The sequence below is a fragment of the Phyllobates terribilis genome, unplaced genomic scaffold (assembly GCF_046119375.1).
Source record: "Phyllobates terribilis strain yellow unplaced genomic scaffold, ASM4611937v1 Scaffold_2__4_contigs__length_985480577, whole genome shotgun sequence".
NCBI lineage: Eukaryota > Metazoa > Chordata > Amphibia > Anura > Dendrobatidae > Phyllobates > Phyllobates terribilis.
The window spans coordinates 481,783,582-481,810,119 of NW_027362762.1; the positions used below are offsets into that span (position 1 = coordinate 481,783,582).

The 26,538-nt window shown below is 45.4% G+C and overlaps 1 protein-coding gene across 1 annotated transcript in view; it reads right to left on the reverse strand.

Moving 5' to 3' along the window:
* LOC141217752 (RH-like protein) overlaps positions 1–26,538 on the reverse strand; it is a 202,028-nt gene that overhangs the window by 148,752 nt on the left and 26,738 nt on the right. The window contains exon 2 of the mRNA XM_073665856.1: positions 19,095–19,281. Coding sequence (XP_073521957.1) covers positions 19,095–19,281 — 187 coding nt within the window. The remainder of the gene's footprint in view (positions 1–19,094; positions 19,282–26,538) is intronic.

Here is a 26,538-nt window from a genome sequence, read left to right on the forward strand (position 1 = left end):
GATCGTCACGATTACACAGCCTGACTTCTCGCAGCTGACTTTTTGGTGCTTTGTGTTTTCGGCAGTGAGGGAATTAATTCTCTCTCTCTCTATGCTAGACGAGGTCCAGCCTCGCCCAGCTGCAATCAATGCTGCTGTAGTGAGTCTCCTTCAAATGCCTGCTGGTCTGTTTGGGAAGTGTCGGTGAAAGCATTTCATACAGACTTACAGAGCGGATCGTGGTATTTGGAGTTTCTGAGATAAGTGTATTTGGAGTGTTTTTTCCCTTCCTCGCTTTATCATTTATCTCCTTTCCCGTTGGTGTTCCCTCTGTTGTAGTTGTGTAGTTTTTGTATGCAAGGTGGTTTTGGTTTTTCCCTTGTACTGTCTCGTTCGTCTAAGTACTGTGCGTGGGCATATTATTACTTGTCCTCTTTTGTTGTGATCGGGGTCCTTCTCAGGACTAGATTACTTAGGTGCAGGGATCCTCAGGAGGTAGGGGTTACGCTGGCGGCCTGGACCTCTGTACCTTTAACAGTACCTCCAGGTTGAGGGATTAGTCAGGGCCCCAGCTTAGGGTCAGCTTAGGCCCCCTACCTCCAGTATACAGAGACAGCGTGACAGGAGGCCAACAGAAAATCTAAAGACTACTTTGATAGGAAACGACAGGAGGTTTTGTTCGCTGTTGGTGACATGGTTTGGTTGTCCTCTAGGAATCTGCGGTTGAGGATTCCTTCTAAGAAATTGGGTCCCAAGTTTGTAGGGCCCTTTAAGGTGCTTCAGGTTGTCAACCAATCTGCTGTTAGGTTGGAGGTTCCTACCTCCTGGAGAATTAATCCAGTATTTCATGTCTCTCTGTTGAAAAAAGCTGTTGTATCGGATTGTGACGCCTCTGCCTCTGTTCCTCCGGTGGTGGAGGACGGGGAATATGAAATTTCTCGCATCCTTAACTCTAGACGGTATAGAGGTAGTTTGCAGTATCTTGTGGCCTGGAAAGGTTTCGGTCCCGAGGATAACTCTTGGGTGAGGTCGGATGATTTTTCCGCGTCCAGACTTATCCGCGTCCAGACTTATCAGAGCGTTTCACAGGAGATTTCCTGATAAGCCTGGTCCTAGGGGATCCGGAGGATCCTCTTAGAAGGGGGGGTACTGTTAGAACCTTGCTCTTAGGTTTTTTTTTCCTTTGCTGGTCACATGACCTTGTTGGCCTATTTAATCCTGCTCCGCCCTTCTGGCTTTGCTGGACTTCATTGTATATCTACTTTCTAGCTAGCCTGTGCTCTGTGTCTTGCTCTGTTAGTTTGCTTGGTCTACTGACCTCTATGTTCTATATATTTTGTTTGTTCGTCTGTCTGCTACTATTTCTGTTAGGAGGTGTCCCATATTCCTCCCAGTCCTTAGTACTTGTAGGGATTCCTTCCCCACATCTATAGGTCTCCGTACAGACTAGCTTAGGACTTTAGCAGGTCTGATCGCAGGATCAGGTCCCCTGTTACATCGTAGGGATTAAGCTGAGTTCTATCGTAGGGACAGATCTCCTCTCTTTCCTTAGCTCTGGTAGCAGAACATAACACAAATATTTTTTCAGAGGTACTGTAGATGCAGATAAAAATTATTTTTAATTTGCAACCTGATGGAGGTCAGTATAGATGGACTAATAGAGAAAGTCCGACACACTACTAGAAGGCCAAATATTTTTTCAGAGCTAGATGCAGAAAAAAATTATATTCAGTTTGCAACCTGATGGAGGTCAGTATAGATGGATTAATAGAACAAGACCCACACACAGCTAGAAGCCCAATATTTTTTCAGAGGTAGATGCAGAAAAAAATATATTCAGTTTGCAACCTGATGGAGGTCAGTATAGATGGACTAACAGAGAAAGTCCCACACACTACTAGAAGGCCAAATATTTTTTCAGAGCTAGATGCAGAAAAAAATTATATTCAGTTTGCAACCTGATGGAGGTCTGTATAGATGGATTAATAGAACAAGACCCACACACAGCTAGAAGCCCAATATTTTTTCAGAGGTAGATGCAGAAAAAAATATATTCAGTTTGCAACCTGATGGAGGTCAGTATAGATGAACTAATACAACAAGTCCCACACACAGCTAGAAGCCCAATATTTTTTCAGAGGTAGATGCAGAAAAAAATATATTCAGTTTGCAACCTGATGGAGGTCAGTATAGGTGGACTAATAGAACAAGTCCCACACACTGCTAGAAGGCCAAATATTTTTTCAGAGCTAGATGCAGAAAAAAATTAGATTCAGTTTGCAACCTGATGGAGGTCAGTATAGATGGACTAATAGAATGATGCTATGCCCAAAAGATTTTACTTCACTAGGTGCAGTAAAAAAATTGGTATTCTATACACAGGTGGTATATCTTGCAACACAGATAGGCTACTCCACTGACTAACACACTCTGCAATAGGCCAAAAAGGATTCAGCCAAATGCTGTGAAAAAAACTTGCACAGCACTGGCACAGACCTGCCTGGCAAAAACTGATAGGAACTGATGTAACCTAGTCCTGAAAAGGACTCCAATTACAATTAGTCTTTACTCCCAACCTATCTATTTAAGAGCACAGACCTGCCTGATAAAAGTCGTAGGAAATGCTGTAACCTAGTCCTTAAAAGGACTGCAATCACAACTATTCCCTACTCCCAAGCTATCTGTATATTTGTGCGAAAATTGGCTTGAAATTAACAAGGTATAGCGCACACAGCAACAGCGGTGCCGTCTAACACGCAGCTGCAGCAGTGAGAAAATGGTGGCGACGGGGAAAATGGCTTGGTCTTATAGGGCAAGGACATGTGACATACACTGCCAATGACACATGCCCTTGCTTGTGTGAAAAAAAGCACTTCGCTCCGTGTGTGCGCTGCTGATAGGCTGACAGATTGCACCTCCCCACTGTAAATGCGGGAAAGAGAAAAAAAAATGGAGATCTTCATTGTTCCTGCAGAGATCCATCCCCTGCCCCTCCCCCCACCCCGCTGTACACTCAAACTGCGTATTAACATTAATTTTCATCATTACTGAGAAAAAATCCAGTTATGATTTTGGTGCACGAACAGTTATCCAACATAACCTCGAACAGCCGAATTTTTCTCAAATTGTTCGTGTTCGCCGAACGGCTCGAACACCGCCCAAAACAGCTCGAATTTGAGATTGGCGAACAGTTCGAGTAGAACAACGCTCATCTCTAATGACAAGATCTCCAAGGCGTGAGTGGCGAGCTCAGGCCATTTTTCCAGATTGGAAGCCCAAAATGAGCAAGGGTCCAGTGACACAGTCATGGCTTCGATGTTTACTTTGAGATACTCCTGTACCATCCTCTCTAGGCGTTGACTATGTGTCAGACTTCTTGTCTCCTCTGGCCTTGCAAAGGATGGTCTAAAAAATTGGTGAAACGATTCTACATCTGTTACTAGCAGATACGTTGTTACTGTTACGGTTTGAGTGATGAAGACTCGACAGTCCCACGGTTGGCAAGTTAGAACTGTGAGATTCACTACATGCACCACTGGTGTTTTGTGGAAAAGCACATGTAAGATTTTGTAACAGCCTCTGCTGATACTCCTGCATGCGTGAATCCCTTTCTATGGCAGGAATTATTTCGGCAAATTTACTTTTGTACCGGGGATCTAAGAGTGTGGCAACCCAGTAGTCGGGATTACTTAGAATTTTGACAATCCGAGGGTCATGTAGCACGTAGTGCAGCAAGAAGGCACTCATGTGTCTTGCGCATCCAGGAGGACTAAGTCCTTGTTGTGTTGGTGGCGAGGTAATAATCATGCTTCCTTCCTCTGCCCTCTGCCCCCAACCTCGCACAACAGAAATGTGATCAAGGTCTCCCTCATCTGATAAGTCTTCCATGCCCATCGCCAGTTCGTCCTCCACTTCTTCCTCGGCTCCTGCACCTTCCTCAACAGTTTGGCTGCTACCAAGCGCCCTCGTTAATCCCTCTCCCCCACCCTCCCATGCCTGCCGCCTTGGTGCTGCCGACTGTCTGGACCTTGGAGATGTTATCCCTTCCGCATACGACTCCTCCTGTACTTCCTCCACCTCCTCTTGTCCCACCACCTGACTCCGAATTCTGTTTAACATGTGCTCCAGCATGTAAATCACCGGAATAGTCATGCTGATAATGGCATCGTCAGCACTAAACATCTTCGTCGCCATTTCAAAACTGTGCAGAAGGGTGCATAGGTCCCTGATCTGAGACCACTCCTGCAGCATGATTTGCCCCACCTCTGGATCTCGTTGGCCCAGGCTATAAGTCAGAACGTATTGCACCAGTGACCATGCCCTCTGCAGAAGGCCATCTAGTCCGGGATAGTGGGCTAAAAATTGCTGGACAACCAGGTTCAACACGTGAGCCATACAAGGCACATGTGTGACATTGCCCCGGCAAAGGGCCGCACCCAGGTTTGCAGCATTGTCGCACACGGCCTTCCCTAGCTGCAGGTTCAGTGGAGACAACCATTCATGAAACTCGGTCTCCAGAGCTGACCACAACTCCTCAGCTGTGTGACTCACATTTCCCAGACATTTCAAAGTAAACGCAGCCTGATGCCGTTGAGCCCTGCTGCCAGCATAGTAAGGAGGTGTGCAGGATTCCTTCTGCGCAGTTAGAACGCGGGTGGCATTACTAGACAGGCTTTGGGTGCAGGTGGAGGACCGAGAGGAGGCAGAAGCAGTGGAGGAACTTCTAGATAAAGAGGATTGACACACAACTCGTGGGGACGGCAAGACTTGGACAGCAGCCCCTTGTCCTGCTGTCACCATAGTTACCCAGTGCCCAGTCAGCGACATGTAACGCCCCTGTCCATGCCTACTCGTCCAAGTGCCTGTGGTGAAATGCACCCTGTCACACACTGCGTTTCTCAAGGAAGGGGTGATGTTGTGTGTGACATGCTGGTGTAGCGCAGGCACACCTTTCTTTGAGAAGTAGTGGTGACTGGGCATCTGGTACTGGGGCACTGCGACGGACATAAGGTCTCGAAAATCCTCTGTGTCCACCAGGCAGAAAGGCAGCATTTCTGTAGCCAGCAGCTTGCAGATGATGAAATTCAACCTCTTAGCTTTGTCATGGCTAGGAGGAAATGGTCATTTACTTGTCCACATCTGAGGGACCGAGGGCTGGCTGTTGTGCATAGACGGGGTTGAGTAGGGTGTCCCCGTCAAACTGCCGGTCTGTGAGGAAGATGCAGGCGGACATGTTATGTTGCCTTGATCCAAAGGTGGTGCTCTTGATGTCGGAGAGCGCTCAACACCAGCAGATGTTTCCACTTCCAAATGAACTGACGACCTGCCAATCACACTGGCTGTTGCGGGTAAAGAGGTGGCAGGTCTGCGTCCAAAAACATGTGTGACTGCTGTCCCCCCAGTCACAGAGGATGAAGAGGCCACAGATGCACAAGATGGGGCAGACGGTGGTTGGCCCGGCCCGCTAGGCCACATTATAGCACAGTGAGCTTCCCACTGCAACTTATGCTTCATATCCATGTGACGGTTCATGCATGAAGTACTCAAACTATGGATTTTTTGGCCTCTACTTAGGTTTTAGTGACAAATGTTACAGATAACATGAGTTAGGTCATCCTTATCGATCTCAAAAAATGCCCAGGCTATGCAAGGCTTAGAGCCCATGCGACCTGAAGAGCCACCACGACTTGTGGTCAGAGGCAGAGTTGTGGTTGAGGATGCAGTTGTTGACGTGCTTCCAATACTCCGTCTCTGTCCAGGAAGGCGCAACCTAACCTCGTCGTCAATAGTATTCTCCTCCACCTCCTCTGCTGACCTCATCGACTGGCTGACTGTGGGTTGACAGTAAGTGGGATCTCCAACCTCGTCATCATCACCCTGTGTGCTCTCACACCCGTCGTCCTCAGAGCCAACCTCTTCCTGCCCTGACCGAAAAGTCAAGTTGTCGCTCCAATCAGGTATCTGAGTCTCATCATCGTCTTCCTCATTATCTCCACCAACAGGAGTTACAGTTTGGGAACGAGGGTCTATATTATGCTCAGAACCTTCTTCATCTGGGCCTGGATCCGACTCATAAACATTCTGGGCATCAGTGCAGATCATTTCCTCGTCTGGATTCACAGAAGCTCTGGAGCAGACCTCTGATTCCCAGGCTATAGTATGAGTAAACAGCTCTGCAGACTCAACCATCTGTGTTACCCCATACTCAGATGGGCAGCTGGAGACTTCGGAGCTGTGAGAAAGCAAGTGCGATTGGGGTGACACCTCTGAGGACTGGAGTATTTGTGATGTTGAAGTTGAGGTGGAGGAGAGCCAACTTGAAGGAGCACTTGATATCCGTTGAAGCACCTGCTGTTTTTGTGCCTCATCTGGAATTTGTAGCGATGGGCATGTCCGTAAGAAAGGGATCGTATCACATTGTCTACGAAAAGAAGAACACATCTTAGTTTGGCTGGAAGAAGGTCTTTTTTCTGCAGATGTTACTGTTGCTTTACCACCTACCCCATGGACACAACCTTTTTTTCCCTTTCCAACACGCCTATTCCCCTTTCCACCAGCAGCAGGCCTTTTGCCACTCATGTTGGTGGTTAACTAATTGGCAACTCTGTAGTTGTTTGCACAAAAAACGGTGGATGGAAACCGAGCAGAGCTGAGCGGCCAAACTGTGGTACTAGCCCAAAAGGATTGGCTGGGTTAGATGCAGTAAAACAACTTTATTAGATACACAGGTGGTGTAGCCTGCCTCACAGGTGGGCTTCTCCGCTGACTACGAGACACTGCTACTATGCCCAAAAGGATTTACTGGCCTAGATGAACTAAAAAATTGTTATTAGATACACAGGTGGTGTAGCTTGGTTTAAATGGGCTACTCCACTGACTAACAGACACTGCTAGAGGCCCAAAAGGATTTACTGGGCTAGATGCAGTAAAAAATTGTTATTAGATACACAGGTGGTGTAGCTTGGTTCAGATGGGCTACTCCACTGACTACCAGACACTGCTACAGGCCCAAAAGGATTTACTGGGCTAGATGCAGTAAAAAATTGTTATTAGATACACAGGTGGTGTAGCTTGGTTCAGATGGGCTACTTCACTGACTAACAGACACTGCTACAGGCCAAAAAGGATTTACTGGGCTAGATGCAGTAAAAACTTGTTATTAGATACACAGGTGGTGTAGCTTGCTTCAGATGGGCTACTCCACTGACTACCAGACACTGCTACAGGCCCAAAAGGATTTATTGGGCTAGATGCAGTAAAAAATTGTTATTAGATACACAGGTGGTGTATCTTGGTTCAGATGGCCTACTCCACTGACTACCAGACACTGCTACAGGCCCAAAAGGATTTACTGGGCTAGATGCAGTAAAAAATTGTTATTAGATACACAGGTGGTGTAGCTTGGTTCAGATGGGCTACTCCACTGACTACCAGACACTGCTACTAGGCCCAAAAGGATTTACTGGGCTAGATGCAGTAAAAAATTGTTATTAGATACACAGGTGGTGTAGTTTGGTTCAGATGGGCTACTCCACTGACTACCAGACACTGCTACTATGCCCAAAAGGATTTACTGGGCTAGATGCAGTAAAAAATTGTTATTAGATACACAGGTGGTGTAGCTTGGTTCAGATGGGCTACTCCACTGACTACCAGACACTGCTACAGGCCCAAAAGGATTTATTGGGCTAGATGCAGTAAAAAATTGTTATTAGATACACAGGTGGTGTAGCTTGGTTCAGATGGGCTACTCCACTGACCAACAGACTCTTCTACAGGCCAAAAAAGATTTACTGGGCTAGATGCAGTAAAAAATTGTTATTAGATACACAGGTGGTGTAGCTTGGTTCAGATGGGCTACTCCACTGACTACCAGACACTGCTACTATGCCCTAAAGGATTTACTGGGCTAGATGCAGTAAAAAATTGTTATTAGATACACAGGTGGTGTAGCTTGGTTCAGATGGGCTACTCCACTGACTACCAGACACTGCTACTAGGCCCAAAAGGATTTACTGGGCTAGATGCAGTAAAAAATTGTTATTAGATACACAGGTGGTGTAGCTTGGTTCAGATGGGCTACTCCAATGACTACCAGACACTGCTACAGGCCCAAAAGGATTTACTGGGCTCGATACAGCAAAATTTTGGTATTAGATACACAGGTGGTGTAGCTTGCAACACAGATAGGCTACTCCACTGACTACCAGATACTGCTACAGGCCCAAAAGAACTGGCTTAGCTACATTTAGCCAAATGCTGTGAAAAACACTTGCATGGCACTGGCACAGACCTGCCTGGCAAAAAGTGCTAGGAACTGCTGTAACCTAGCCCTCAAAAGGGCTGCAATTACAACTAGTCCCTACTCCTTAAACCTATCTCTCTATTTAACTGCAAATTCGCTCGCAATTCACAGTTATACTGTATAGCGCCCACAGCAGCAGCGGTGCCGTCTAACACTCAGCTGTAGCAGTGAGAAAATGGTGGCAACGGGGAAAATGGCTGGGTCTTATAGGGCAAGGACATGTGACATACACAGCCAATGACACATGCCCTTGCTTGTGTGAAAAAAAGCACTTCGCCGCGTGTGTGCGCTGCTGATAGGCTGACAGACTGCACCTCCCCACTGTAAATGCGGGAAAGAAAAAAAAAATGCAGATCGGCATTATTTCTGCAGAGATCCATCCCCTGCCCCTCCCCCCACCCACTCTACACTGAAACTGTCTATTGACATTGATTAACAGTATTACTGTGAAAAAATCCAGTTACGCTTTTGGTGCATGAACAGTTATGAAACATAACCTCGAACAGCCAAATTTTTTGCAAATTGTTCGGGTTCGTCGAACGGCTCGAACACCGCCCAAAACAGCTCGAATTTGAGATTGGCGAACAGTTTGAGTTGAACACCGCTCATCTCTACTTATAGATAAACCCCTCCAAGTTAAAAGAATGTGAAAATATCTCCTATTTGTTAAGGGAGAGTAAGGGGTTGGAAGGAGCATGTGTATGGCACACAGCTAACAGCATAGCAAGTTACCTAGAGAGACTGAAAAAATACATATAAATATATATATATATTTACCGTATATATTATATTGTAAGACAAATAGTTGATGAGGGGTATGTATCACAGAGATAGTTGTCATCCGTTATGTAATCCTGGAATGTGGCTCTAGTGCATCTATGCACTAAGAGGATTGTTTGGTGCTCTGGGCCAGCTTTTACAGGTAGCCAGAGAGATGGGCGGGTCTAGCTACCCACATACTTCATCTCTGGGTGTGGTTAACAAGTTAACATGGAGGCCATTGTTTGGCACATGATCTGTGTTTGGAGGGAGAAGGTCTCCTGTGTGTTGTTGTCTCCAGACCGAGCCGGGGTACTGGACGCTATCCAGTCTGTGTGCCCACAGGACTGGCTGACTAGAGACTTTGACTAAAGGACTGTTTACTTTGCTTTGCCTGCACCAAAGGCTGTTTGTTTTCCTTTATACTTATGAATGGTTTATGAAGTAATAAACCGACATAGACATTTGAATGAAAAGCGCTTCCTGTTTGCCTCCCGACGCACCCAACTGAGTAGAAACCCTACAATATATATATGTGTGTGTGCAATTTATCCTGAGTACTCCAAATGTTTGAATCATTCCCCTGTTTCCATTTGTTAAATTGAAAAATAAATAATTGAAAGATGAAATATTGCCATATCCATAAATGTTCAAACCATAATCTGAACCTCGCACCTCCATCTCCAAGACTTCTCTCGTGTTGCGCCAATCTACTGGAATGCACTACACCAAACGATCCGAGTAATATCTAGCCCCCATGTTTTTAAGTGTGCTTTAAAAACACATCTCTTTAGACAGGCCTATCACCTCAACAGACTAACCTATCTCTCCCCTGTTCCCTCCTTGTAAATGTAATCATAATCTGTCTCCACATCCTCCATGCACCCAAGAGCACACGGTAACTTCACTTAGACAGATCCTGGCTGATGACCAGACCATGCAGCTTAACCCCTTCCCAAATTTGGAAGTACTTAGTATGTCCTGGTTGGTACTTACTAACCTTAGACGTACTGAAAACGCCCAAGCGATTTTGCGCGCACACAAGCTGTGCACACACGATCGCTACCGGATGTCAGCTGCTGCACTCAGTGTCAGAACCACTCCCAGCACTTTAACCCCGCTACATTCTGCGATCGCTTGCGATCGTAGCATTTAGATGGCAGGCAGAGGGACAGAAACCACTCTGCTCTTAGATTGGTGCGCTCGTGTGAAGTCGCGGAGGCCTGATCATTGCCATAGTGACGCGATGTCGTCGTGACGACATCCGGGTCACCAGGCACTAGCAAGTTAACTAACTTGTGTCAGTGCAGAACTGATTTATAAGGTATAGCAGTGCTCCTGCATTGCTATGCTTTATAACTGCAATCAGACTTCAGAAAGTGAAAGTCCCATAGTGGGACTAAAGTAAAAAATAAAAATAAAAATTGTAAAAATATATTTTTTAAAAATATATATTTTTTAAAAAAAATCTGAAAATAATAACAATAAAACTATATATATTGTACTGATAAATTTATAATTTTATGTAAAAAATAAAAAAAAAATACACATGCTTGGTATCACCGCGTCCGGAAAGACCTGCCCCATAAAACTGTCACACTAGTTAACCCTTTCAGTGAACACCGTAAGAAAGAAAAAAAAAACGGGGCAAAAAACGATGCCTTTTCATCATACCGCTAAACAAAAAGTGGAATAAAACACAATCAAAAAGACGAATGTAAATAAAAATGATATCACTGAAAGTGTCATCTTGTCCCACAAAAAGCAAGTGACCATACAGCACCATCAGCAGAAATATAAAAAAGTTATCGCTCTCAGAATACAGCAATGCAAAAGTTATAATTGTTTTCTATGAAATAGTTTTTATTGTGTAAAAGCCTCAAAACATAAAAAAAGATATAAATGTGGTATCACTGTAATCGTACTGACCAGAAGAATAAAGTTGTCTTATCAATTTTACCACACGCGGAACGGCATAAAAAAAAAAAACAATTCCTGAATTGTTGGGTTTTCTTCATTCTGCCTCCCAAAAATCGGAATAGAAAGAGATCAAAAAATGTCATGTGCCCGAAAATGGTACCAATAAAAATGGCAAGTCGCTACGAGAGGTGGTGAGTGCTCCTTCAATTGAAGTCTTCAAACAGAGGCTGGACAGACATGTCTGAGATGATTTAGTGAATTCTGCATGGAGTAGGGGGTTGGACCAGATGACCCTGGAGGTCCCTTCCAACTCTAACATTCTATGATTCTATGAAATGTTATATAAAATGTTCCCAACAAAAGCTTCAACTCAATCCAAAAGAAAAGCCCCCACTCAAGTCCATCATCTATTAACGGAAATATAGAGGCTTCAACGTTACTTGTAGTACAAAGGCTCTGGAAAAGCGCTATGGCTCCCCGCCCCCCAAAAGAAATCCAACGAATTCTGCACTCCCAAATCCAAATGCCCCCCTTCCTTCTGAACCCCAGTGTGCCTAAACTGCAGTTGGTGTCCACATGTTTGGCATTTCTGTTGTGATGACAGCCCGTCTAATTTACTGGTGCGTGTCTCCAGAAGGATGAGTGGTGCACTACAGCGAACTGGTCACTAAAGAGTACTGGTCACTACAACGTACTAGTCACTACAACGGCAGTTTGTAAATTTCACTCAGCAACATCCGCTGCTGCTTGTTTCTGGAAAACACCCATGGAGTCAAAACCATCACTGCACGTGTAAATAAATTCCCAAAGGGGTGCAATTTCCAAAAAGGGGTCACTTGAGGGGGGACTATGCTAATCTAGCACTTAGGGGATCAGTATATGGAGTCTGCAAACTATTCTAAGAAAATCTGTGCTCCAGGATGCAAATAGCACTTCATCCCTCCCAAGTCTCACCTTATGGCTAAGCAGTACAGTACAGCTACATATGGGGTATTGCCACATTCAGCAAAAATTCTAGGACAAATTTTGGTGCCATTTTTACCCACTTCTCCATCTGAAATGTAAAATCTGGGGCTAAAGCAAAATTTTGGTGGTAAAAATGTAATTATTTTTTCTTCACTGCCCAATGGTATAAAATTCTGTGACACACCCGTAGTGTTAAAATGATGACTGCACCCATAGATGACTATGTTAAGAGGTGTAGTTTGTAAAATGGGATCACTTATGGGGGGTTCTGCTGTTCTCGTAACTCAGGGGCTCCTCCAGTGAGTCATAATACTAAAATCTGCACTCTAGTATGGCGCTCCTTCTCTTCTGAGCTTTGCACTGTGCCTGAAAAGAATTTCCCGATTACATGAAGGGTATTGGCGCACTCAGATAAAAATGGACCTCAGTTTGTTGTAAAAATTTCTCCTCTTAGCCCTTAGAAAAATTAAAAACTTGAGGCTAAAACAACATTTTAGTGGTAAAAATGTAATTTATTCTTTCTTCACTGCCCAATGGTATAACATTCTGAGGCACATGTGGTATCAATTTGATCACTGCACCCCTAGATTAATTTATCGTGGGGTGTAATTTGTAAAGTAAGGTCACATATGGGGGTTTCTGTTGTTATGGCACCTCAGGGGCTCTGCCAATGTGACATGGTACCCTCAAATCATTCCAGCAAAATATAAACTCCAATATGGCACTTCTTCCCTTCTGAGCTTTGCACTGTGCCTCAAAAGTAGTTTTCACCACATATGGGATATCAGTTTACTCAGGAGAAATTGCACAACAAATTTTGGGTTCTCTTTCCTCCTGCTATTCTTCTAAAAATGAAAACATTTGGGGCTAAAACACATTTTTTGGGGGAAAAATATATATTTTTTTTCATTTTCACACATCAAAGTTGTAAAATTGTGTAAAGCACCTAGGGGTTCAAGTTGCTCACCACATGTTAGATAAATTCCTTATTTTTTTAAATTCCTCTAGTTTCCAAAATTGGGTGAATTGTGGGGGTCCAGCAAATTTTGCATTCACAAAGTCAAATAGCGCACCTTCCCCTCCGAGCCCTGTCGTGTGCCCAAGCAATAGTTTTCCGCCACATATGGGGTATCAGCGTATTCAGGAGAAATTGCACATCAGATCGTTTGGTGCAATTTTTCTTGATTTCCCTTCTGAAAATGCAAAATTTGAGGCTAAAAAACAAGATTTTTTTTATTTTCACGACTCAATGTTATAAACTTCTGTGAAGCACCCGGGGGTTCAAGGTGCTCACCACACATCTAGATAAGTTGCTTGAGGGGTCTAGTTTCCAAAATGGTGTCACTTGTGTTTGGTTTCAACTGTTTAGGCACATCAGTGGCTCTCCAAATGTGACATGGCGGCTCTCCACTTTTTAGGCACATCAGAGGCTCTCCAAATGTGACATGGCGGTTGCTAATTATTCTAGCAAATTTTACATTCAAAAAGTCAAATGGCGCTCCTTCCCTTCCCTTCCGAGTGTTTTTCCCCCACATATGGGGTAACTTTCAAAATCTGGTCACTTGAGGAGGGATTCTACTGTTCTGGCACCTCCTGCAAATGGAGTCTGCAAACTATTCTAGAAAAGCATGAACTTCAAAAATCAAATAGAACTCCTTCCCTCACAAGCTTTGTCATGTGGCCAAACAGTACTGTACAGTCACATATGGGGTATTGCCACATTCAGGAGAAATTGTGTAACAAATTATGGTGCAAATTTTCCCCTTATGAAAATGTTACTCTGAGGTAAAACAACATTTTAGTGGTAAAAATGTAATAATTATTTATTCATCGCCCAATAGTATAAAATTCTGTGAAACAACTCACTGCAGCCCTAGATGAATTTATAGAGGGGTATAGCTTGTAAAATGGGGTCAATTATGAGATGGTTCTGCTGTTCTGAAATCTCAGGAGATCTGCTAATGTGACATGGCACACCAAACCATTACATCAAAATCTGCACTCCAATAACTATCCAATATGATAGATAGATCCAGTAGATAGATACAGTAGATAGATAAATAATATTTTCACAAACATTGTATGAAGCATGCAAACTTATTGCACAACATTGGCTAGACGTTCACTTAAGGAGTTAATATATAAACTAAACTATATTATTCGGTTGGAAATAGGGGTATATAGAAAGAGAAAAGCAATCAAGAAATTTGACATCTTGGGCCCCTGGTTGAATGTTCCAGGCCTGCCATCTGGAGTGCTCCTGAGAGATAACATATGGCAATTTCTGGTTTCATGAACACTTGTAGTATGATCATTCCAGGTTAAATGTTATAAGTATGGTCAGTACACATGCAAACTAATTATTATAACTAAATGGCAGATATTCTAACATATATACAGTACATCATGACAAAAAAAATAGTATGAATATATATAAATTTCTCTGGAGTGTTATCAGGTAGTGGGGGGTTGTATTAGTTTGTTTGAATGGAAAAAATAGAAGCCTTGGAAGATGATGACAACTTTATTATATTTATGTATAACAATCTATAATATTACCAGGGATGTGTTCTTCTGTCCGAAGCCTTTATAGACTGCGCCTGCTCAGACACAAAAACACATCCACATCCCAAACAGGGATGAGGAGTGTGGTGCCAGAGATCGCTGTATGCATTGGCATTGAACGCATACTGCGATCTCGCCATAAGCACATATCTGCCAGGGAGGAGTGCGGCACCTCTGTTCGGGCCTGAGGCTGGTGGAGGAGTGTGGCCTTGGAATCGGCGCCTGCGCATAGAGCGATGTCCAGCGCCATTTTAGTGAAGATACATTTGCAGTGTGTCTTCAACAAAATGGCGCCGGGCCGGACATCGCAGTATGCGCATGGGCGTACTCTGGCGCCATTTTGTTAAAGACACTGCACATTTGTCTTCAATAAAATGGCACCAGATACTGCGCTATACAGGCGCTTATTACGGCCCCATTTTTGTAAAATAACACAGGCGACGCGTGTAGTAGAAGTGTTTTCTTTATTTAATTTATGGATGGATGGGGGTGCATATACCAGGATGGCGAACAGGACTGGGGAAGCATATTCCAAGATGGGGGCACAAATACCAGGATGGGGGAGCACATACCAGGATGGGGGACCAGTATAGGGAAACATATACATTTCCCATGCTGACTTCCATGCCGTCTTTTCTATACCGTTCTGTTCCTACTTTCTAATGGTACGTCACCCAAGCTACACCAGCTACCCCCCACTTTCATTTATGACCTTGTTTACTCAGTCTTTGAGTATCCAGCATCTGGTTCAATCTAATCAGCTGATCAAGATGAGCACAGACCACTCCCCTCTGGTTCACAACTGAATGCATTCTGTTACAAATATATTGTGGGCCAGGAGTCTGTTAGACTTTAGTCTGTGTCCATCACCTTAAGTGTCCATTAGCTGAAGTGTCTGAAATTTGAATTAATCCTGAATTGAACCTGAAGGGAACTGAAGGTAACTGGATACTAAGTCACAGTAAACAATGTTTGTCTTTGTTTTCACTCTCACCCCCTTAATCCTTCACTTCTTACAACCACCCCTAATCCCTACACCTAGTAATGAACTCTTGATCTCTCCCTCCATTCTCCCCACCCATCTCACCTCCTCCTCAGAGTTATTCCTCAACATACAATCCTTTGTCTCCAAACACAAACAGCCACCTCATGCCCTCTCCTGCTCCCACCTACTAACGCTTTCTCTGCTCCTCCTTACTGCCGGCGACATCTCTCCACATCCTGGTCCCCCTCACCACATCCCTACACTCACTTTCACCTCCTACCCACGATCTATCCCAAACTCTCGTAACCCTTCTAACCTTATACCCATCCGCCCAGCCCCCGCTTCCCCAGTCCCACTAATAGGAGCTCTATGGAAAGCTTGCTCCATCCGCAACAAACTTTTCTACATTCACGATCTTTTCATCACTAACAAGCTTTCCTTCCTCGGCATCACTGAAACCTGGCTCACCCCCTCCGACACAGCTTCTCCTGCTGCACTTTCGTATGGCGGATTCCACCTCTCCCATACCCCCCCGCCCCACCGGCAAGCACGGTGGAGGAATAGGTTTCCTCCTCTCAGAAAACTGCTCCTTCACCTATATCCGACTGTAGCCCTCAATTACTCTTCCCTCTTTTGAAGTGCACTGCATGCGCATCTACTCCTCATCCGACCTCCAACTGGCTGTCATCTACCGCCCCCCCCAGGATCAACCACCACTTTCTTTGACCTCTTCACCACTTGGCTACTTCATTTCCTCTCCGTTGACATCCCCACTATCCTCATGGGCGACTTTAACATCCCCATTGACACTTCCCTCTCAGCTGCCTCTAAGCTTCTATCCCTCACTTCCACCTTTGGTCTTACTCAGTGGTCTTCCACACCCACCCACAAAGACGGCCACACACTAGACCTCATCTTCACCCGCCTCTGTTCCCTATCTAACCTCTCTAACTCACCTCTCCCTCTTTCTGACCACAACCTACTCACATTCTCTTCTCTCTCCTCCCCGGGGCAACAATCCCCACTTCACAAACTTGCATACCCTCGCAGAAATCTCAAACACCTTGACCTACACTCACTCTCTGAATCCCTCCTCCCTCTTACAAACATTAGTTCCTTACATGATGCAGATATTGCTGCCACTTTATACAACACCACAACTGCTGCAGCTCTCGATTCGGTCGCCCCCCTCACACATACCAAGGCTCGCACAATCAACAGACAACCCTGGCACACCAGCCTAACTAAAGAACTGCGACGGGCCTCCAAGGTTGCTGAGCGTAGATGGAAAAGGTCCCACTCCCATGAGCACTTCATCACATTCAAACAGTCCCTCACTACCTTCAAGTCCACACTCACTGCAGCAAAACAAACATACTTCACATCTCTCATATCCTCCCTGTCTCAAAACCCCAAACAACTATTCAACACCTTCAATTCTCTCCTCCATCCCCCAGTGCCTCCTCCCTCTCCTCTTATTTCAGCCGAAGACTTTGCCTCATTCTTCAAGCAGAAGATTGACACCATCAGACAAAGCTTTTGCCTAAAGCCCCCACAGCCCCTCCCCACACCTACTCAACCCTCTTCCTCCAAAACCACCTTCTCCACCAATTCTGAGGATCAACTTTCCTCTTTACTCTCCAAATCACACCTCACCACCTGTAAACTTAACCCAATCCCGTCCCACCTCATCCCAAACCTTACCACTATCTTCATCCCAGCCCTAGCCCACCTCTTCAACCTGTCACTAACAACTGGTGTCTTCCCCTCATGCTTCAAACATGCCTCAATCACACCAATCCTCAAAAAGCCCTCCTTTGACCCATCCTCTGTGTCTAGCTATTGCCCCATATCACTTCTCCCCTATGCCTCAAAACTACTGGAACAACATGTCCATTCTGAACTGTCCTCCCACCTCTCCTCCTGCTCCCTCTTTGACTGCCTACAATCTGGTTTTCGACTGCACCATTCTACTGAAACTGCACTGACTAAAGTCACCAATGACCTACTAACCGACAAATCTAAGCGACACTACTCTGTCCTCCTCCTCCTAGACCTGTCATCTGCTTTTGACACAGTGGACCATTCCCTCTTACTACAGACTCTCTCATCTATCGGTATCACAGACTTGGCCCTATCCTGGATCTCTTCATACCTAACAGACCGGACATTCAGTGTCTCCCACTCACACACCACCTCCTCATCTCGCCCCCTATCTGTCGGTGTCCCCCAAGGTTCAGTTCTAGGACCGCTGGTCTTCTCCATCTACACCTTCGGCCTGGAACAGCTCATAGAGTCTCACGGCTTTCATTATCACCTCTATGCTGATGACACACAGAACTGGACTCTGAACTCTCCTTCAAACCACATATCCAAGCCCTTTCCACTTCCTGCCGACTCCAACTCAAAAATATCTCCCGGATCCGCACATTCCTCAACCATGAATCTGCAAAAACACTAGTGCATCATCTCCCGCCTTGACTACTGCAACCTCCTGCTCTGTGGCCTCTCCTCTAACACTCTCGCACCCCTCCAATCTATCTTAAACTCTGCTGCTCGACTAATCAACCTGTCCCCCCGCTATTCCCCGGCCTCTCCTCTCTGTCAATCTCTTCACTGGCTCCCCATTGCTCAGAGACTCCAGTTCAAAACCCTAACCATGACATACAAAGCCATTCACAACCTGTCTCCTCCATATATCTCTGACCTAGTGTCCCGTTACATACCCGCACGCAACCTCCGATCCTCACAAGATCTCCTTCTCTACTGCCCTCTTATCTCCTCCTCCCACAATCGCATACAAGATTTCTCCCGTGCTTCCCCCCTACTCTGGAACTCTCTACCCCAACGTATCAGACTCTCGTCTACCATGGAAACCTTCAAAAGGAACCTGAAGACCCACCACCTCCGACAAGCCTACAAACTGCAGTAACCACCGCTCCACCATACCGCTGCACGACCAGCTCTACCCTCACCTACTGTATCCTCACCCATCCCTTGTAGATTGTGAGCCCTCGCGGGCAGCGTCCTCGCTCCTCCTGTACCAGTCGCTGTCACATTGTGTTCAAGATTATTGTAATTGTTCTTGTATTATACCCCTTTTTCACATGTAAAGCGCCATGGAATAAATGGCGCTATAATAATAAATAGTAATAATAATAATATACCAGGATTGGGGAGCATATACCAGGATGGCAACCAGGACTGGGGAAGCATATTCCAGGATGAGGGAGCATATACCAGGATGGGGGAGCATATACCAGGATGGGGGCACAAATACCAGGATGGGGAAGCATATACCAGGATGGGGGACCAGGATGGGGGAGCATATACCACGATGGGGGAGCATATGAAAGGATGGGGGACCAGGATAGGAGAGCATATACCAGGATGGGGGAGCATATACCAGAATGGGGGAGCATGGACCAGGATGGGGGACCAGGATTGGGGAGCATATACCAGGATGCTCGCCACCCGGGCATAGAACGGGTTCAATAGCTAGTAATATAGAATGATACCATGTAAAATTTAATATCTCTTTGTTCTGATGATCTTTCTTTGTGCAATTTTCTTAATAAAAATGATCTGATTAAAAAGAAAAGTGACATAGCATACCTGTTTATGCCGATGCTTTGTATTTCAGTGGAATTATTAAATATTAAGGTATCTAAAATAATGGCCCACTGCAATCCTATCACTCCATTCAAAAAGTTAAAAGCAATTCCACTGAATCCAAACTTTTTTAAGAATCCAAATAAGAATCCAAGTCCAAGGAAAAGCATGACATTCACATCTTGAAGTTCTAAAGATGAAAAATGCAAGAGAAACAAATAAAATAAGCAAACAACTTAGTTGAGTACACATTTTCAGTGATATATTGCAAATAAATAAGAGCCACCGCATTAGCATCTACTTAGCAAACACTATGGTAGACTGCTTACTGTAAATCAATCAGCAGGATTTCAAGCTCCAAACTATGTATATGTGCACATAGCTCTCTCAAAGACGAGTCCAGCAATAAGTTTACATGGCCAGTCCGCTCCTCCATTACTCAGAAATCAGCATTTGAATTGATATGTAAATCAGGTTGAAGAGCTATGGTAGATCTGAAGCCTCTGCTTTATTGCAGCCCAGTGCTGCCTCCTCCTGCTTGAGTTTGGCTGCCTGAATTGAATGCTCAGCTCTGCACACAGAGACAGTGCAGGAGCCTAGAGTACACAGTGTCAGTGTGCTTTCATCCCCATTTCCTGCCTGCATTGGCCGCTCCTAGCACACAGGATCACAGAGTACTGGGTAGCTGATGCTGACAGGAGAGAGAGATGAAAGTGTGCTCTGAGACACTCACTGGGCGCCTGCAGTGTCAGTGTGAATCATACTGCCAGGTCATTTTTGCCATAAAATATACCCCTTAAAAACAATTCCTAATCCAGAATGGTTTTTGCACTTGGATTTTTTCCTCCATATTACAGTACACTATGTGGTAAAATGAATGGTGTCATTTAAAAGTACAATTCTTCCCACAAAAAAACAAACTCCTCATACATCTGTGGACAGAAAAAAAAAAAGCTATGGCTCTTAGATAAAGAGAAGGAAACCCCCCCCGCCACAAAAACAGAAATTGGTCATGTCGAGAAAAGGTTAAGCAGTTTTATCTTTTTAGTTCATGTGAGTATGAAATCCACATGGCAAAATCACACCACCTAAGCATATTGAGCATGTGCTGTTATCTTACTCATGTCTGGATTAGGAGAACTGCAAAAGCTCAAAATGCTTAGGTGGTGTGATTCAGCCCTGTGGATTTCATGCTCACATGAACTAAAAAGATACAACTGCTTAACTGAAAGGCTGAACAAGTTATTATTTTGTAGGTCCCTGCGCTGACACACTCACAGCAAGTAGTGGGCTTGTTTTTCAGTTATGCCTATATTACAATTTTTTAAACTCTTAAAGAAGTACTACCATGAAGTTTCTCTATTCAGTAAATGCGTGTATATATGCATGCAATTTAGTGTGAGTGTATTAATATACTCACCTAACGCTGCTCTCTTCAGTGTCCAGCTCCGTTATCCTTCAGTTCCCATTGGCGTCACTGCTCTGCAGACTGTCCGGATCACGCCGATCACAGCGTCAGAACAAGGCTCCATAGGTTCACATTGTAAGGGCTCTTTCACACGTCCGTGTTTCCAGGACATGTGGTGACAGTTTCCACACGTACCGGAGACACTGACATATGTAGACCCATTCAAATCTATGGGTCTGTGCACACATCAGTGTGTTTCCACGGACCGTGTGTCTGTGTGCTCCACACGCTGACATGTCCGTTTTTTGCGGATGCACGGTCTACAAAAGTGTCTCATGCTGAACACACACGGATGACACATAAAGAATAGAATGAGCTGGCTACTCGCATTGAGAAGCAGAGAAGAACGGCACTGGACCCCAGAGACAGCATCGGTAGGTGAGTACATTAAAGGGGTTGTCCAGTACTTTATATTACCTCCCCCCCCAATGTATCCCCCCGGGGCCCCTAAGACTTTTTGTAATTACCTTACGTTGCTGATAATGCCTGTGAGTGGCGCTATCGGTGGCCGCTCACAGGCATCACGTGACCCCCGGCTGCAGCCGGCTCTAACATCCACTGATGTCACGACAAGTGCTGGCAGCAGCCGGGGGTCTTTGTCTTCCACGTTCCAGGTGGATGCCAGGCTGTGGGCTGGGTTACCCCCTGCGTCACACCCAGCATCCACCGCGTGCTCTGCCTCTCCCACATGTGTAGCGCGGCGCGGGGCGGTAGCCGAGGGCGAGGCACTCGTCTTCTTTTACGCCCTGGCGTGCTACATGAAAGTGTGGGTCTTGGCTGGGTGTGTGGACTTGTGCTGTGTGGGCCTTACGCCCATGCAGGCCACATGTAGCCAGGTGTGTGAGCTGGTCAGGGCCATGTGTTTCACAGTTCAATAAGAGGGACTTCCATTCCAAAACAAACTCTTTACTGAACGGTAACTTGGTATGGGTTATATACAAGGGATAGTGGGTACAAAGTCTTATGGTTGTTTCCTCTACAGTATGAAGCATTTTCTTTCACACGGTATCTTTCTTTCCAGGGCTAGTGAGGCACACTGTCACGCAATTCCTAGGGACAGTGGGTGCTAACCAGGTCCCTAGAACTAGGGGCGCCCTGAGCTATCCATGTCCCCCGGATTACTCCTGAAAGTGGAGACGCCGAGTTCACGTGCCTTACTAAGCTCCTAAATAAACCCTTATCTGCCCCCCCAGGAAGGGTGGAAACTGAAGTGTATAGGAATACACTAACCAGACAAACCAGGGGAAGATGGACATGGATAAATGAAAATAACAAACAGATTGGGACACAGAGAAGTTAAAGCACAGATGTCAAACTCAAACCCACAGAGGGCCAAAATGAAAAACTTGGAAAAAGTCATGGGCCAACCAGTATACAGTATAATGGGCCCCACATAGTCTTCCATACAGAATAATGGGCCCCACATAGTTCTCCATATAGAATAATGGTATCACATAGTCCTCCATACAGTACAATGGCCTCACAAAGGGATGGTGGTTCTAGTGACATGGGCCAAATATAACCACCCTGAGGGCCAGAGTTTGACATGTATAAGTTAAAGGAAGGCGAAACCAAATAGGTGAGGATAGGGATGTGCACGCAAACAAAACTCCAAGCAACAATCTCCTGAGAAAATCTCCAAACGCCAACTCCAACTCCACACCAGGCAGATTAACCCTTGCACTGCTAGTAAGGAAAAAACTTCACTGTTTTCACGGGAAGTACTTCTAATCAGTGCAGGAGCTCATGAAACCAGATGCCGCGATCATCTGGCTCCTCTCTGTCGCGATATCCCCGTGACACACAGTGTTTTGTCCTACTTCGCCAAAACCCAGCTTTAACACTATAGTCCTGTTCAGCAAATCTCCTTATTTGCTCAGCAGTTCCGGGTCCCATTTCTTACACTACTGATGCCCTGGATCTACCGCTCGGGACCTCCACTAGTGCAATGTACTCAGTCCTGTTTAGGCCTGTTACCTTCTGAATTACAAGCTCTGGGGCTTGTGACTCGGCGTCCTCTCCAAGGACCCTTCTCTGGAAGGCCACTCTGTCTCGTTGGTAACGTCTCTTCAGAATCTCGCTATCCCTAGCCTTTGGTCTCCTCTTGCTATTGATCACCCAATATGCAGCACTGCTCACTTAATACTCCAAACTTGAACTCCCTAACTTACTATCAGGAAGCAGTCACTTGCCCTACCACTAACACCAATCCCTATGGGCCAGTCCCAAAAATCAACTCTGTCTTACCCTAACATCACTACCTATTCTACAGTCAACTATCTACATCCTATCTTCTACACTATGCCTTACACCATCATATCCTACACTATACATTACTTCATAATATACATAACCACATCACAATACATTACAATTCACACTAAACAATACACAAAAGAAGCACGACATTATACACACGCAACGTAATTGGTGTCTTCAGGGGCAGGAAAACGATAGCACAGTCCACCACCTTTACACATGTACAGAAGACTCACACTTACTGACAGCTATGGGGGTTGAGCTATGAGCCCTCAATCAGTTATGACTTCATAGGTAATATAGAAACAGAAATTTTCATAAATAGTCTACACTGGTGGAGAGTTAAAGAAAGTTCTCTTTTTATATTAATAAAGCCATAACTGGTTAAAGGCCCTTCCCATCCCCCATCTAAGTCAATATGGGCTCTTTGACACAGCAGATTTTTTGGTACCTGTGCTATCCTTTATTTTTGCAGATAGATCACTTACCTATTCCAGCGAATATTCTTTTTACTTGAGACATCCTACTTAGATCTGGGCTGCCGATAACCGCACTTATTACGTGCAGATTTTGCTGCGTATTTTACCCTATGCAATTGAAACGGTTAAATTCACAGTGAAAATCGTCACAAGGAATTGATGCAAAGCAGAATTTCCACATTGCACTGTAATTATTTGAATTTCTATATGCAATGTAAACGTTGATTCCATGTGCAGTTCACCATGAAACCAAGGTATACTAGGTGAGAATGACAGCGGGTTATTATTCACTTGATGTAACTCACTGTCGGGCACCCCGACGCGCTATGGGACCCGTGAGTGGTACGTTGCTTGTGTCAGCACCCGCTCCTGCTTCCCCCCCAGCTTGCTCAGGGCCCCGACACAATATTTATCTCTCCCCGTGCCTCTGCAGCAGCTCTGGTCTCTTCCATGGGCATTATATGGGGGGGGGGGGAGAGGTGACATCCTGTATGGGGCATTATATGGGGGGGGGGGGGAGAGGTGACATCCTGCATGGGGCATTGTAAAGGGGGGTGACATCCTGCATGGGGCATTATGTGGGGGCCAGTATTCTGTATGGAGCATTATATGGGGACCAGTATCCTGTATGGAGCGTTATATGGGGACCAGTATCCTGTATGGAGCGTTATATGGGGACCAGTATCCTTTATGGAGCGTTATATGGGGACCAGTATCCTGTATGGAGCGTTATATGGGGACCAGTATTCTGCATGGAGCAATATATGTGGGGCCCATAATACTGTATGGAGGACTATACTGTCCAGTCTGCACTGTGCGTTGAGAGAATTCATCGGTTTCTGAGCTATTGTAGAATTTACAATAGATATCGCTCATGTAATGTAAGAAGTGAAATCTTCGGCATTGTACTATATATATATTTCTCTGTGGTATCTGTGCATCATGAATCAAGGGGCCCACTGAGACTCTTTCGCCCAGGGCCCACAAAAACCTGGAGCCGGCCCTGCCCGCAATTCTAACACCACCTGTGGTAAAACAGCTTGCTCGGCTGTATGCGGAGGTAGACAAGGAACATCATCTCTTTAAATTTCGGGTTGATTTATTAAACATCATAAATCAACCTGGAGTCCATAAAGTAAACACGGCCCATTTGGCATAATGGCAAAACAAAATACAAAGGTACAGCACAGTCCATATATCGGCTGGGGTCCGGCCACTCAGGGTTAGGCACACATTGGTTCAGCAAAGCACATGCAAGCTCCTCTCTGGAGCAGGTTTCTCCAGACACTGAACAAACCTGAGTGTAAAGGCTAGCTATTTAAAGCCCAGACCACTCCCTGGAGTGGAGATATGGTGGATGGCCTCCCGCCCTGCACTTAGCCATCTACTAATAAAACATGCCCTTGTAAACATGGCTCATTAACCCTCTCTGCACCTAATATGCAGGAGCAACTTCCATGTTTTAAATCACTGAAGCTAATAGCCTCAGTGAAACATATCTCCCCTCCGACACTCTGCCAGTGAATTTGTCACAGTATTAATACATTTTGGAAAGATATTCTGGAGATTGCATTTCTTAATGATCCTCTATATTTCTTGTTTGGTATATGTTCTTCTGTTTTAAGGAGTGGAGTTAACTATTGATGTGCTGAACAATTTTAGTGCTGCAAAATAAGAGATTTCTTTCATTCTTAGGGTGCAGTCAAACTGCCATATTACTTGCGCGAGGATTGCATCACAATGTATTTCTATGTAGCTGTCACGCTCGGGTCAGGAGAGCCAACAGCCAGTCCAAGGATTGCGATAATATGGCTATCTGACTGCACCCTTTTTGTCATGTTTTTCTAGTGCTTTTACTTTTTGCAGGTTTTCAGTTTTGTCCACACTGGATTTGATGGACTATGATGGACCGGTATGGAATCCATGTCTTTAAGACAATGGTCGCAGAGGGATGGTGCCAGGAATGATTTTTTTTAATAAAGTATTTTTATTTTGTAAAAACTTTACAGCATTAGTAATTTATCTGACAGACAACTTTTCACTACTGGGACTTGGTATCAGTGTCATTTTTTTGTCGCCCAAGGGCTGTTTCCCCTCCTATTTGTATTTTAACAATGTGCCTAAAAATTAACAGGCAGGTTGTTGCTAATGGGAATTGGATGTTTCGCCCCCAGCAGTTCGCCCCCAGCAGTTCGCCCCCGGGTACATTTCGCCCCCGCACATTTGACCCCCAGGATGTTTTAGCCCCCGCAGATTTCACCCCCGCACATATCGCCCCCAGTTCGCCCCGGTCCGGGGGCGAAACGTGCGGGGGCGAATCTTCCTGGGGGCGAAATGATAGGGGCGAAATGTACCTGGGGGCGAACTGATGGAGCGAACTGCTTGGGGCAAATTGCTGGGGGCGAACTGCTCGGGGCGAAACTTCCTATAACCGTTGCTAATTATCTGCTCGTTGTGCCCAACGTCAATTTCTGCTGACATCATGTTGACAGAGCAGCTACTTCTTATGTTCAGCTCTGTTGATAGGGTGTGACTGTTGACATCATGGTGATTGACAGCAAGCTCTCTGCTGCCTAATTGCTGGGAGCCAGTTGTCATTAAGCATGAGGTCAGAACTCACGCTCTGTCAACAGAGCAGAGTATAAGAGACAGCTCCTCTGTCAACGTGGAGCAGCTGAATCGCTGGCAGGAGCAGTCAGTGACCGCTGACCCAGTGCAGGGTAAAACAGGCAGGTAGTTAGCAACCTGTGTTACACCTCCCGGTGGTGCACATGGATTAGTGGACCCACTGTGCCACAGGGCTGGGTCTGCCTAGGTAGGGGCATAGCTAACCGGCTACCTGGTGTTCACTGCAGCTCCAGATGGTGGAGACACGCTGTACTGCAGGTAACTGCCAGGTACCACTCCTAGGCAGATGCCGGTACTGCAGCCGGTACTGTTATTATTTATGATACTGCAGCAGCTGACCCCAGGGATCAAGTTAGCTGACATAGACTCAGGCTTCGTTCACACTAGTAGGTTCAGGATTATTGCAGAACGGTTACTGAGACAGAGATTCGGGTGGATGCTTCTGGGATAGGTTGTAGCAGTCCGGATGCTTGGATAGGGAAATATTCAGACACTGGCCGCACCGGGACCAGAGGACTTTGGGAACAGGACTGTCCGCACCGGGACCAGGGGACAATGTTCAGGCATTGGCCGCACCTGGACCAGGGGACTTCGGGAACAGGACTGGCCATAC